Genomic DNA, 15,877 nt, shown 5'->3' with positions numbered 1-15,877 from the left:
AATGTAATCATAAAGCACATTATGTAGGTAACATATATTTATATATATATAACCACCTTAATTTTTTACTGTACGATATTATTATAAACTTATCATTTTGATTGTTATATTATTATAGTTGATATTAAATATTAATTATGAATTGTATTTTAAATTACATATATTAATAATAAAAAATAATTAATAAAAAAAAGTTTACTACTCGATTCAATTGTAAAATAAATTAAAAAAACATCCAACGAATAAACAATTAAAATAATACCGAAAATTAAAAGAGGATTTATCAATTACAGGAATGAAAACAATGAAAGCTCGGGTCCATTATTCATCATTACATCCCTGTATAAAATATATCAAGCCCTTAAATTTCCCACCCCAGGATAGGATACGAAATACCCGAGCACTAGGAACTAGTTTGTGTGTAAGCGTAGCAGAGCGCTGGCATCGCGCCGGGATCCCGGGTCATTCCAGCTTCGCAGCAGCTCACGTCGGGATGTCGATGAATCGCGTGGCGCGCCCTTCTAGGGTGCGAAATTTTCGTATCTCGCAGTACAATTGATCGGACCGGTTGGCTGCTGGTTTAACTCGGGCGTGGAGAATTTTACTGGAGCATCCACACACTCTCCACACACTCTCCACTATCACTCCCTTCCTCTCTACTTCCTCTTAACTTTTTTATCATCTTCTCTCCACTACTACTCTCCTACTACTACTACTACTGCTACTGTTACTACTACTTAAATTCCATTCCTATTTCTCTCATTTCCAGCCTTTAATCCCAACATGCACAGATAAAAGTAAATACGGACAAAAATTTCTACTATTGTTTACGCTGTCGTTAATTCAACAAGTAACCCGGTCGTATTGTTATTGAATTTACCGGGTAATAAAAGTTGAAAAAAAAAAAATAGTAAATGTATAAAAGCAACACAAGGGAAGGAAAGTATAAAGCGAAAGTATTTTGGGGGTGTTGAGCTGCTGGAGAGTGGAGATGCTGGATGGTCACGGTAGATGTACATCATACATGTACACATTCTTAGTCACTGTCACGCTCTAGTGTCACGTATTCCAGACACGTTTAACGTCAAGTGTGTATGTATACTTTGTCTAGTGATACTGGATGTGATAGTAAGAATAGTGGGTGCTGGTTGTAGTGGTATCAGTTGTTGTAGTTGTGTACTACGCTACTTTTACTACCGTTGAATCACTGGGGGTGCACATGAGGGGTGGCTAGTTCGTTCTACGTCCTGCATCCGACTGTGCATCTACCGCGTGTGTACATTTTTTTTAAAAACGTCTCACAACACTATAAGTTGTCTTAGGATAAACATGTACTTTTATAAATCTGATGATATATACAAATATATACAAAATATATATTTTTTAAATTTAAATATTGTGATCACTGAATAATTGCTTATAGTTTTTATACATTTGTGTATTTGAATACTCGTAAGTATTTGATATTTATATTTTTTTTGTAGGATACGGGTGTTTGTTTTTGTCGGAATTTTTTTTAACTTTGTGTCATTTGTTTGATTATTTATTTTTGAGCTGGACAAGTGACGAGTGAGTTTGATATTTTATTTTTATTTATATAAATATAAAGGCAGTGATTGATATTTTTTTAATTATTGTGACAAAGGACGGAATAGTTGCTTTATATTTTAGGGCGCGTTCATCTATTTTTTTTTTTTTTAAACCGACCGAATACCTCTCGATTAAGAGTTTGAAATAATATTCAATTTTTAATAAATAATTTTTCAAAAAAATGACAAATTTTTTTTTGGCTAATGAATAAATTTTTTTTGACTAATAATTTTTAAAAAAAATTTTCTTTGTTTGATAATTGAGCTGGAAGTTTATAAATTTATTTTGTTGTGTCGCTGAAAGATATTTATATATATATATATACTTTTTTTTGTATACATGAAACAGAAGGCGGGGGTGGTTTTATGGAGACTGACTGGCCTATTCTGGAGCTTGTACAAGTAGTGAAATATTGGTGGCGCGGAGACCATTTCGGAGGGTCAGAAATCCCCATGAGGATGCAGACAATCTTAGGGTCTTTCCCGCTTAATATTGTCGTAGAATGTTGCTTTGGTATTACGCAAAACCTTAAATTAATGGCAATGAAACTACGACAAATGCAATTTGAAATTTCATGAGTACAAGTCACTTAAACGAAGCTTCAATTAATTCCCAAATTACATTTTATATGTCAACTGACTGACATATTTTATGTCACTGAAAGTTTACAGACTTTGCATAAAACTTTTAGCTGAAAAAATAACAAAAGGCAAAAAATAGAACCCATGTGTCTTGAATAATCCATCATTCAAAACCAATTTTTTATCTTTTCACGTACCTGCTTGCAAGTGAAGACTCGCAGGGGATATGTGCTCTTTAGAATTCCGCGAACGCCTCGTGACAGACCGGTGAGGGAGAATATATATATATAAAAAAAAAGTAGGGAGCGAATAAAAATAAAGACAAAGAAAAGAAAAAAGACAAAGGACTTAATAACTCGAGGGTTGAAAGAGATAAGAAAAATCATGGGAGAAAGTTCACCTGATCTAAGTCTTCGACTTCGTCGAGGAAGTTCCGATTCACGGGATTCATTTTATATGGACTTTGCACAGGTAATTAATTTTAAAATTCAAATCTACAAAATTAACCTTCAAATTTATTCAGCAAATTATAAATTTATCGATTGATTTTTTATTTGTATTTTAAAAGGGCATAGATTCAGATATTGAAGAAGTAACAAGACCGAGGGAAGATCAATTAGATGAAAATCGATTAGATGAAAACGATGAAATGCCGGAAAATTTTCCGCCATTGGACGATATTTGCACGACGATACCTGAGGAAGCATCTGAAGAATTACGAGAAGAAGAAGAAGAAGAAGCAGCGGCAGCGGCAGCAGCAGCAGCCGCCCTAGAGGCCGCGAGGGAAACTTCCGACTCGTCAGTAATTTCCGGTGATGTTACTGGGAAAATTAAAAAAAAACAAAAAAACAAAAACGAGTGAGTTATCTTTAATTAGCCTTTGCACCAATCTTCGTTTAAATTATTTTTAATTAAGCCACCGAGTTTGCTGTAGTTTTAATTATTAACATTTATGGTATACTGTACACATTTACTTTTATCTACTAATAAATTCATTAATTTTGTATGAGTTTATGTTTTTATTAGTCTAGGGTAAAATTAATATTTGAAAGTAGTACAGGTGTCAAATGTTTTTAATTAGCAGAGTTCGTATTGATGTTTTTATATTTGCGGTTAAAATAGATGATGGAACTAAACCTGTCAAAGTAAATATGTAACTAAAGTAAATGCGTCTCATACAGGAGATTGTATAGGAAATATTTCATCCCCTTATTCGCAGACGGAAATGTCACCGATGGTGCCGATAGTAATTGTCTCACTCCCTCAAACGAACCGCAGGGAAAACCCATCGCCCGTTGTAATCATCCGCAAAATTACATTTGCGGATATTTTATATTTCCTATAATACTTTAGCAACTAAATATATGAATATGTATTTTTCATTATAAATATTTATTATAAAAATTAAAACTTATGAATTTATGTGCTTTGAAAGTTTATTTTAGCTCTACATAATAAAATATCGTGTTCAGACGGTTGTCACGACTAAACTATTGACTTTATGAAAAAAAATTTAAATAATACTTTTTAGGAAATTTTATCCTCTGTAAAAGTAGTACTGAGATAAATTGCAGCAAAAGTATATTTGTTTGAAAGCTACCGTTTAAAGTTTTGTTTTATAAATATCAGTTTTTTTCTTTGCTAAGTAAAACTTTGAATGTTAAATTTTTTAAATGAATTTGCAGAGGATTTTATTCAGGAAATATTTTGCACAAAAGTTAAATTTAAAGTTAAAAAATACTAAATAAATTTAAGTATGACGTTTACTGTAAATTGTGATTTATTTTTTATTTTAATGACATATTTGACTCGCGGTTTGATAAAAAAATAAAATAGTAATTAGAGTTTTAAGTATAAAAAAAAATACGACTGCATCAAGATTTTTAACTTCCCGCTAAGAAAATTGTAAATTTTCAAAAATTCGGGAAGTTATTGGTTTCGGTCCGATTTACGAAAATCGAATTTCCATCAGATGTCGACGTTTTGAGGTCCTAGGAAGCTATTCTGACTAATTTCAAGATGATGTCCGAGTGTATGTATGTATGTATGTACGTACGTATGTAAATACCTGTATCTTTTGAACGGATGAACCGATTTTGAACTTTAAGGTGCCATTCGACGCGGATTGTCAATATCTTGAAGCCGAGAGAAAATTGAGCTTGATCGGTAGGGCTCGTTCAGAGATATTCCAAAAATAAAGTTTTTTCAAAAATGTTTTTTTTGGATAACTTTTAATGTGCTCGATGGATTCATTCCAAAATGGACTGGGCTCTAGAGCTTTATAAGCCACGTCGAATGTCACCTCAACCATCAAAATCGGTTCATTCGTTCAAGAGAAACCGTTGTCGAAAGAATTAAAAAAAAAATTTTTTTTTATTTTTCCTGAAATATCTCAAAAACGACTCGATAAATCGAATCCAAAATTTTATCAGCTTTAGAACTTGACAAAACGCGTCGATTGCCGCCTCAACCATCAAAATCGGTTAATTCGTTCGCGAGATATCGTGGGAGAAAGAAATGCTAAAAAATGGTTTTTTACAAAACAATGGCATACAAAAGTATTTGCGAGCTCGTAGAGCTCGAAAATGTATTCACAATAGTGTTTTCGAGCTCAACGAGCTCGAAAACAGCGGGAAGTTTTGGGGCTGGCCCGCAGGGTCAACTGACAGACCGATTTTTTTTTCGCGTGTTTGTCAATCTCTTGTGTCATATGACTGAAAATAATTATTTTGTACAGCAAAATAAGCAGAGCTTTCTCCGTATAATTACGTTATTCGGTCGTTACGTCATCGTTTATCAAATTACTTTGTAACCAACAATTTAGTGGTGACAGGTGTTCAAACGCTTTAATATAAAATACACTTAGACAACTCGGCTGATAACTTTCGAGTGATCGATCTGAGCTCGTTAACTCCTAAAACTTATTTTTTTTTTTTTCAAAATACTTTAGTATAAAAAAATAGAATCCATAAAAAACAGAGTTTTAATTTTTAAAAAATTGTAGAATTAATTTTTTAGTATAATAAAAAAATCTCAATTTCCTGATATTATATTATATATATAAAGCTTTGAAATAAAACAATTGATGACAGCGAGACAATCGAGCACCCTTGTGATTAGTCTAGAATAAAGAGAGAGTGAGTGACAGTTAGTTGGTCAGTCTGTGATGTGGGGTCCGAGCGTGACCGAGTGCCGCGTGGCCGTAGCCTCTTCGTGTCGTTCCTCAGTTTAAAAACTTTTTCGAAAAATAAAACAAAACAAAAAACTAAAACAAAAACAGTAATTTCAGTAACGGTGCCAGGGAAAAAAATCACGATGCTCATAAAAGAAACGTCTCTTAGGTGAGATAATTTTTTTTTTTAAATTCAACTCCCACGCAAAATGAAAATAAATATCCTTTGATATTTGAGACAAAAAAATGTATCGAAAGGTAAAGGACAAAGTTGAGTGTTAATTAGATAATAATGTCAACCCCTCGGTACAATTAATCAGGTTTTATCGGTTGGTTTACTCGGTTATTTAGTAAACGATATAGATGAGGATGATACAAGTATAGTTGTAAGAGGATAATTCAGTAGGCGTTGTATAGTAGCAATTGAATCGAAGGAAAAGGCAGTAGTTGTTGCAGAGAATGGCTAGGTGAAACACAAGAGCTAAGTTCGCATATCTAACGAAGGAATGATGAAACACAAGGAGCTAAGGGATGCAAAGCTTCTCTTCTCGGACGCACCCTCGTTGAACAATGAGTGAATGCCACTCAGCCGTTGAATCAACCCCTCATCTGAACCTTCTCCTTCTTCATCTTTACCTCCACCCCCATCTCCATCTATACTCCTCTATCTCCTCTACTCTGGCTCTTACATTCTCATCGTCAACTACCTAGGGGCTTGGCCGCTTTTGCAAAACTACGTGATTATTTTAAAAAGCTCATGTCTGAGATGAACCCGCTCGTTTCTTGTCTCTTATCCTACACTCTTGATATTCTTTATTTACTTTTTTTTTTGACCTCTTATGCGACATGATGAATGAATAAAAAATACTTGTGAACATAATACGAAAATATTTTACATCAATTTAGCATCTTATTGTTTTTCGTTTTTTTTTTTTTATTTTGTCAACTCTATTTAATAAATTAATGGCTTGTTTTATTTTTTCGAGAACAAATTTTTTGAAAAAAAAATAAAAAGATATATTGCAATTTTTATTTTGTTTTATTTTATTTTATTTTATTTCCGGCAATCGTTTTAACGAAATTACTTTTCGCTCGGATTTTTTTCGGTTTACCCATTTCTATTTTACCTCATTTCTTTTCCAATAGACTCGAGATTAGAAAAAGTGATTTCGGGTAAATAGAAAAGTACTTCTTGCCAAATTCAATAAGAGAAATTTTTTTTATCCGTAATAATATTGTTATTTTATTTTCGAAATAGATTTTTTGAGTTAAAGCAGAGAAAAACAGGCAATATTACGTCTGACTTTTTTTTACTATTTCTACTTATTTTCAATGCACACGTGATATTTTATCATAAAATCAATTAGAATAGAGGTCCATTTTTGGATACTACTAAAAATTTACTGTAATTTTTTTTTTCATAAATTTTGAAACAAAAAAATATTTTTTTTTACTTAAAAAAAAAAAATTAATTTTCGTTTCAATACACGACTGATGTTAAATTTAAAAAAAGTCAAAGTAATTAAGGCCATTTAAATCCTTGTGCTCTCATTATTTTTTTTTATTATCCCTATCCAACATTAACTTCCCCTAATAATTATTCATTAAAAAAATAGATAATTGTTTACTCAAATACATTTATAAAAATTTTTAATTCGACATTTACTTTATTGTCATTTTTCAAATTACTCGAAAAAAAAATATTTAAGTCAATGAATTTAAATTGCAACAATTAATCACCTCATTAAATTTATATTAATTTGATTGTGATAAATAGTACTTAAGAAAATAAATAAGTTAATAAATTATTTTTATTATTGCAAATTAGTTGGCCGGGACTTCCGGCGGCATTACCATCACCGGCATCACCCTCAGCAGTAATAGTATCACCGGAAACACTATCAAGAAATAGCAGTAGTTCACCGTCCCGTACGCATCATGCAGTTGGAGGATTTGCATTGGCATTACCCTGCCCACCGCGACCGATTCCAGCTGTCTGCTATCCAGCCCCGACCTTCATCGAGGTCACCGATGATGCAAACAATAAGCACCTGGGAGCGTGAGTCTGTCATTTTTCGGCAATTCTACTTGTACTTACTTACGTTTTTCATTATAAAAACAAACAAACAAAATTATTTATTTTCCATGACCTCCAGTACCCTTTAATTTTTTTTTTAACATCAATGTATTTCGTTTACTCTTTTTTTAGTTTAATTTTTCACTAAATCGACTAACAACAAAAAAATCTAAAGAAAATAATTAAATAAATTGATAAAATTTAAAGGTATCACGTTGACTTCACGTGATTTCACTTGCCTTCAATGGATCCCTGTTACAATTACAGGCACTTTAGATTATAAAACGCTATACACCGGATTGTGTGGGTCTATATGAGATTGCGTGCAATTGAGCTAATATTTTTTTTTATTTTTTATTGCCACTCACTATCTAACACTTTACGTAAAATTTATTGCAACTTACTCTTAACGTTTTTTAATTTCACTCTAATTAATTATTAAAGCAACAATCGAAAATAAAATTTAAAAAAATAAGATTTTTTACTACTATAGTATTCACTTATTGATGTAAAAAAATATGTAAGCTCCAAGAAGCTTAAACAAAGCTTTTACAGATAATTAATAATCTTTGTTAAGCTTTATCAGGTTCCCGACGCAACCCTATTACAATTAACTTCTAATTTAATACATATTAAAACCTAAAGCGAATTTAATCCTTTGGTAAACTTCCTCAAACTTTCGATAATGGATTTATTTATTTAAATCATGTTCAAGCCCGATGAATTAATTAAAATTTCAAACTAATTTTGTTGAGAAAAAAAAAATTTGTTATAAAATATGAAATTGTTTAACGTCAGAGTAACATTTGAAAGCTTCGTTAAACTTCAATAGAGCTTTGAAAATGATTTATTTAGTTGAGTGCTTTATTGAATTTCTACTCGGCAGATTGATCTTTAATTTTATTTTACAAAGCTGCTGTTTTCCATCAACATTATATTGATTTTTTACCTTTATTGGTTTTTTCAAGCTTTGGTAGACTTACATGAAACCAATATATACTATAGACATGAAATCAAACCTTATTGTCTTTTAACATTTCATTTTTTAATAAAAATATAATTTATTAAATTATCGAGACGTCGACAGGACAAAGTTCAATTATTTAGATAATTTTTTTTGACTAAATGACATGAGTGAATAATATATAGAGTTTAAATTAATGAAATAATATGACATAATGTTTTATATTAACATTAATTAATTAAGAGAGACAAATTAAATTAAATTGATAACTAAATTCAAACAGACTGATACATATTTATATATTTAATTTCCATTATCGTTTTCTGTGATTTGAAATTTGAAATTCAATTATTCAAATTTCATTAATTTTATCTAATAAAAAAAATTTCAAATTATTTTTCACTCCATAATTTAAAATTCAAAAAATTTGATCATTATTATTTTCAAAAGTTGTGTAAAATAAAAAGAATTTTCTATCAGCAAAAAAAAAGTTATCTCTGACTAGGGTAGAGGTACCGTTTGTGATCACTTTAGTGCCAGTTTTGGACACTTGAAAAATTTAAATAAAATAATTTGTAAAATACACGACATAATTTATTTTTAAAAATATGTTCAATGATACTTTTATCCCACTATTAAAATGAAAATTTTATTTTATACTTTTTCATTAATTAAAACAAAGTATTCAATATCCAAAAACAGAGCAGTGGCCACAAATGGTACTTCCACCCTATTTAGAAAAAATTTCCGCAAAACAAATAACCCTTTTCTACCTCAACTACAATCTTCCAATAATGAGCTTATAATTATTTTCAGATATGCATTAGCAACAACACTAAGTGCTCTGTACGGTAAATTGTTAGTAGTAATGGGCATCGCATTCCCAATGTCCGAAGTGATATCGTCATATATACCGCCTTCATTTTACGAGGGTTTCTATCTGTATCTATATTTTGGCAGTATGCTTTTCTTGCTCTGTATGCACTCACTTATGCTGATCGATGGTAAACCAAAGCAAAGTAATTATCAACTAATCACAATAATAATCAAACAATTAACATTTCACTATTAATTAATCAACACCCTACGCCTTCTCTATCATCTAACATTTGAATAAATTTTTAGAAAATGATACCAAAGAAATAAGTGATTTAGATTCATCTAGATCCTCAAGTGGTGCTGCGGACAGTGATTCGCCAAATAATGGATACACGAATCCAAGTGGATTAAAATTAAATCAACACTACGGAAGTTTTTATTTACGTATGGGAGCTGTTGCTTTTGGAATCGGCTCAATGATATACTCGGGATTAGAATTCGGACAGTATTTTGAGCTCGAACGCAACACAAAATGTCACAATATTATGCTAGCACTCACCCCAGCGACGCGTATGGCTTTTATATTTATACAAATGTACTTCATTTTCTTAAACAATCAGGTAAATTTACAAATATTTATTGATGTGTAAAAGAAAAAAAATTTCTTGATTGTTGTTATTATTAGCTAATAGTTGTTAGTCATCAGTTATCAGTGATAATAAGAATAATTAACAATAAGTAAGAGTGAGTGTATCGATTAGCTATAATGAGAAACTTCAAAGCTCTAGTGGCTTACGTGCCGATAACAATGTTCAATGAAACGTGTGGGTCAATATACTTTTAACTTTGTACAAAGCTTGTCAGTTTGTAGGGTAAATTTAAAAATAATTTACTCTGCAGTTTTTTTCTTTGTTTTTTTTAAAAACTCTTTTGTCCTTTTTAGCAAATGAAAGTTTCTTCACATCGACTACTCGCACGCTTCGGACTCATGCACATGATCGGTACTAATTTATCGGTATGGCTTAATGTCCTTGTACAGGAGACTAAGCATGAAATACTTACGTTTTATAATCCGGAAAATAATTCATTGAAAATTTCTCATCGGCTTGGTAAGTTTTTTTTTTTTAATTTTAATTTATTGTCGTTATTAAATTCAAGTCTGCGTTTTTAAGGATATCTAGTCGCGACTCCTAATATTGAAAGAATATGTACCTGAAGATCGGAACGTTTTTCGCGGAACAAAAATAAGAAAAAAGGAATGAAAAGTAAAAAATCTACTGGATCTAGATTTCGAAAATGTTTCGCACGTCACCCGAAAATGACAGGACCCTCCCAACTACCCCCAAATTTGCCTTTAGACACAAATTTCATGAATTATTTTCATTTTCGTTGCGTGAAAAACGTTCCGATCTTCAGGTACATGAAAGAATCAATTTTTCAAAAGAATCAATTTTTAAATTAAATTTTGGAGTAATTTATTACATTGTCCCCAAATTTCGAACTTCACTCGGGCTTTTCTACATTAAAAATAATTTTCAACTTCCCGTGATAAAAATTTCAAATTTCAAATTTTAAATTCTAGGAGCAAAAGGAATCCATCTTGGCGGACATACGCATACACATCACGGCGAGCTTGCTCGAGTAACACGAGGATTAAAAGGCCCGCATCACATGTTCGAATGCCGTCGAACAAATATAATGGGTTCACTTGTCCAAGACGCAAGTCCATTTTTATTTCCCTGTACTATCGAGTATAGTTTAATATGCGCAGCTATTTTATACGTTATGTGGAAAAATATTGCCAAAACAAGACCAACTAATAATTTAACAACCGGAATTCCCGGTGCGAATCATCATGCTCACGCTTACAGGTATTGCAACAAAATACTTCTACTGTCAACAATAAAATAACAAAATAATGACAATTGTTAAACTTTTTCCCAGAAGATCACCGCATTACTACAGCGTGGACTGTGCCCGTGCTCACAAAGGACTCTTCGTAGGAATTTTGATCCTCGTCCTAACAATAATCTCCCTGATTCTATTTTTCGTTCTAATCTCGCGCTCAGAACTCGTTAGTTTCGCCGTTACCGAAGTTAACGTCTGTGAACTAACTCTCTACGGGATGTCAACAGTTGCAACTTTAATTGGTATGATACAAATGCGTAGATTGCGTTACGACGGTAACCGTAATCTAGAACTAGACAATATCCTTCTGATAGCTGCCCAAACTGGAATGTTTATCTACTCAACGTTCACAATAATCAGCGGTTACTTTACCCTCGAGCGCAATACTATTCTAGTTTTAGTAACGGCATTGGCCAGCGTTATACAGACAACATTTCAAACAATTTTTATTCTCGACGCGTCGCGACGTTCGGTCTCAACACCCGAACAAATAAGACGTAAACCCGGACGCGAAATAGTTACATTTTTACTTGTAACAAATTTAGCGATGTGGGCAATAAATACATTAGAAAAATCACGAGCAGAATCACATCCAGTACAATTGCACTTTTACGGTCTATGGGCATGGACAATTATCACACATGTGTCAATGCCGTTAGCGATATTTTATCGGTTTCATAGCACCGTTTGTTTGTGTGAAGTATGGAAGAGAGCTTATAAAGTAAAACCTACATATATGTGACGTAAAAAGATAACCAAGGGGACCATGACCAGCGTTGTTACACAAGAGTGTTTTGATTCTTGTCAATTACACGGTAATATTACGCGTCTTGATTCTATTAATGAAAATGACCCGACTTATTTTATGTGATTGTGATTTTACTCGTAATTTATTTATTAACGAGTCCTTTGTTTATTTATTTGACACTCAGGAAGCAATAAATTATTTATTATTATTATTGATATTATTAATATTATTCGTATATTTTTGTTTGGCTGTAAATTAATGAGGTTAAAAAAACGAGTATTTAAATTTATAAACCTAGACATTTTTAAAAATGTCAAATGCTTATTTATTGTATGCAGATGACTAGATATACGCGGTAGGTTTTTATTAAGTCAGCACTTTGCTCATCAAGCTCTATTTACTGGGGAGATATATAAATATATTTAAACTGGTAGAGACCAGTTGACACGTGTAGACATTTTTTTCCCTTGTACTGACGATCGTGTATGGATGAATGTGAATATTTAAGGAGTAATATTATAAAATGTAGTCTGAATACTTTCCCGTGTTAATATATATATTTGTATTAATGGATAATACAGGGATTGATGAGGTTAACTGTTTAGAAGTAGATTTTCATATCATGTAAAAGATAAAAGACCAACATTGGGAACAATTTTTTTATTCCTTTAGTTTTTTTTTATTTAAGTAAAGACTGAATTTCTAACCCGATGTTTTGCGAATTTCGTTGTATAAATATGAGTTAGGAAAAGTTGTGGATAATTTAAATTTTTTATAAATTTCTAATGTTTAAGTATCGGAAATTTTCTTTTGTATCGAAAATTTATTTTTGTAAAATTATTCGTCGGTCATTTTTAATCAGGTAAAAAAAATTTGACTTGGAGAGTACAGTCTTATTTTATTTTGGAATTTTTTAAAGCTCGTTGTTTTGACTTCCCAAGTAGCACACTTGTCTTTGAGACATCTATAAGATATCAGTTTTTAGGCAACTTTTTGACATATCGATAAGGCACCAATATGTTGACAAAACGATCAGAAATTTATGTCACCGAAAAAATATCTATTTAAAAGACTTAACACCAGTGACGACAAAAAGTTAATTACAAATAGTGGTAAAATAAGTCATCAATGACTTTATAATTGAAGTTAGACAGGAAAAATAAAACAACTCGTCTCTGTCTCCGGAACCAACATTTGCATGACGTATTTATACCAAAAAAGATGACAGAGACAGAAAAAATTTGTCTTATCCTTTAAAAAAACATCTTAAAATTGACTCTGTGCTACTTGGGTTTAGTCAGTTTGGAAATCAAATAATTAAGTTTTCAAAAAAATTTTAAATAAAGATCGAACACTCGTAGAAAAAAAATTTTTGATAAATAAAATTTAAATAATTAAATTATTTTTTTAAACGAAATATTTTCAGACGAAATTGAAAATAAAAGTAACGAAGCGTACTTTACATTCCATTGACTTTTCATCAATATCTCGTAAAAAATACATTCATTTCGAATATCAAACATTGAAAGAGAAACATAATAGTCTACGTCGCTCTTAAATGACTTGAATAAAAAAAATCCTTTTCATCGATTCTACTAAATAAAAAAAAAATACAAGGCCGAGGTCTGCACCCTCCAAGCATTAATTGAATTCTATTTTGTCCATTTATAAAAAATGACAAAAAAATAAAATTTTATTGAATCTATTATTTTTATATCAACATCAAATTTATAACTTTCTCACAAAAAAAAAATGTTACATAAATTTTTTATAAAAATTTATCTACGATTAAAAGTACACAGTATTAGATACGTAATAAACTTAAAATTTATATTTTATAAATTTTAATCAAATTTATATCACCAATTTACACTGGTATCAATAATTAGCACCAGTAAAAAAAATAAATAAAAATATTCTCTTAACCATTTTTAAACATCAATACGTAAAATAAATTTTTTAAACGCTTCATAAACATTTATATCTAGAAGTTAATTAAAAATATTTTTATTATTAATCCTCACGTTGAGAATCGAATCATACGAAAATTTAAAAATATTTAAAAAAAAAATACTGAAATGTCATCAGTCCTAATTTAAAAAAAAAAATTCGATAAAAAATTAATTTTAAAATCAAAATAAAGATGTACCTGAAGATCGAAACGTTTTTCGCGCAACGAAAATTAAATAAATTTATGTAGTTTGACTACTTAAGGGGTAATTTGGGGTGGCTGCAATTTTCGGCTGATATTTTAGCACCCATGCGAAACATTTCGGAAATCTAGATCCAGTTGATTTTTTATTTTTTATTTCGTTTCTCGAAAAACGTTCGGATCTTCAGGTGCACAAATTAAGCTTGTGCGTAGTAATTAAAAATTATGATTATTTTTAAAAAAGTGTAAAATATTTGTGAATTAATTTTAGAATGAATTGTAAATACGAAATTTTTTTTTTTGTGTCAGTCATAAAAAGTTCTTCCTCTTATAGGTATTACTGATTATTTATTAAATAATTAATAAATTAATTAATAGCATAAATTAAAAAAAAATGCTATTATTTATAGATTATATATTATATACACATTTATATACGAGATATATATATTTATTATTGCGTTATACATTTATAATATTTATTGCATATTTGTAACGGATAAGCACAAAAAATAAATACGTTGATATTGTTGACAAGACTCACATTTTAATCGTTATATTTATATTAATATATATATTTAATATTTATAACAAGTCATCAATTTTAATAATTATTATTATTAATTATTATTATTAGATTATATATCAAAGTTTTTTAAATTTGTTGTTGCTTAAAATATTAATTATAAATTTAAAATAGTAGTAATACTCAATAGAAATCGAAATTTGATTTAAATGTGAGTCTTGTTCACCTTTACGTCTTTTCTCTTTTTTAAATAAATTTTACCAAAATAACAAAAAATAAATTACCAAAGAAAAAATATTAATTTATTATTAATTATATTAATAAATGCTGTAACTTTATATATGTCCGCATTATTATAGTTCCTAACGCGATATTTGTAATCTTATACCCTTTGTACTATTTGTACCTTACGAAATTTAATACAGTCCGCAATAATCTACTGAATAAATATCTTTTAATTTATCCTTCATTATACAAGACCCAAAGGACGTTAATTAAATGACTTTCTTTGTAATTTCTCCTTTAATTAAAATTTATAAAAAATTGTATTTAATTAATTAATTAATTAAATAAATTTTTTAATAAAAAACTATTTAATTTATTTATTCATTTTCAAATAAATTATAAAAATATTTTTTTTTAAATAAAAATAATTAATTATTCTCTGATGTGCCATAAAATGCAATTTTTTAATTAATAATTGCATTTAAAAAAATGAAATATTAATATCGTCACACCTTATAAATTTAATCAAATAAGTGAATAATTAGCGAAGAAAGAAAAATCATGTATTTGATAATAAAAATAAAAATGACCTTTAATAAGTATCATAAAAAGGCAGATTAATTTTCTAAGTGATGCAGTACAGTGGCATTATTATATCAGGAGCGTCGACGTAAACGTCAACGGCAACAACAACGACAACAGAGAAATAGATCTAGTTGTACCTGCGTAACATCTGGGAGTTTGTAGAGAAGCGTGAGGTCCACCAACTAACAAGGGTGCGATTCTGGAACGAGGGGAAAAGTTTATACCGTAGGGTATTGATCGCGTTTTCCATCATGGGGGTGGCCGTTCTATAAAGCATCAACCCCATGAATGTAGTTGTATTATACCCATAGATTGGATTCATAAGTGTAAGTATAAAGGCAAGCTAACAGGCAGCCAACCAAGCAAGCAGCCTCGGCTGGTAAAAGTAAAAACGAGGATACATTGAAGATCGAGAGGGAGTGAATCAGGGTGATACTAACTTTATATATGTATGTATGTATATATATGTAAAAATATATATATGTATATATATGGATATAGAAGGTAGCGAACCCTGTGACACGGGGTTG

At 30.2% G+C, this 15,877-nt stretch overlaps 1 protein-coding gene across 4 annotated transcripts; it reads left to right on the top strand.

Moving 5' to 3' along the window:
* The first annotated feature begins 470 nt into the window (after positions 1–470).
* LOC130673668 (proton channel OtopLc-like) lies at positions 471–14,605 on the top strand. Of its 4 annotated transcripts, none has more exons than XM_057478789.1 (9): positions 471–1,452; positions 1,939–2,642; positions 2,740–3,029; positions 7,172–7,402; positions 9,201–9,403; positions 9,510–9,823; positions 10,147–10,312; positions 10,786–11,074; positions 11,151–14,605. In XM_057478789.1, exons 2-9 carry the CDS (start codon positions 2,556–2,558, stop codon positions 11,851–11,853), a joined length of 2,283 nt encoding a protein of 760 aa, XP_057334772.1. In that variant the 5' UTR covers positions 471–1,452; positions 1,939–2,555; the 3' UTR covers positions 11,854–14,605. The 4 variants fall into 4 exon arrangements, with proteins under 4 accessions (XP_057334772.1, XP_057334770.1, XP_057334769.1 ...); XM_057478787.1 differs by having other exon boundaries at positions 472–1,092; positions 11,148–14,603; XM_057478786.1 differs by having other exon boundaries at positions 472–1,452; positions 11,148–14,603.
* Positions 14,606–15,877: the final 1,272 nt, after the last annotated feature.

The sequence above is a fragment of the Microplitis mediator genome, chromosome 8 (genome assembly GCF_029852145.1).
Source record: "Microplitis mediator isolate UGA2020A chromosome 8, iyMicMedi2.1, whole genome shotgun sequence".
Taxonomy (NCBI): Eukaryota; Metazoa; Arthropoda; class Insecta; order Hymenoptera; family Braconidae; genus Microplitis; species Microplitis mediator.
The sequence above is the reverse complement of the archived record's forward strand: the minus strand, read 5'-3'. Positions and strand labels throughout refer to the sequence as shown.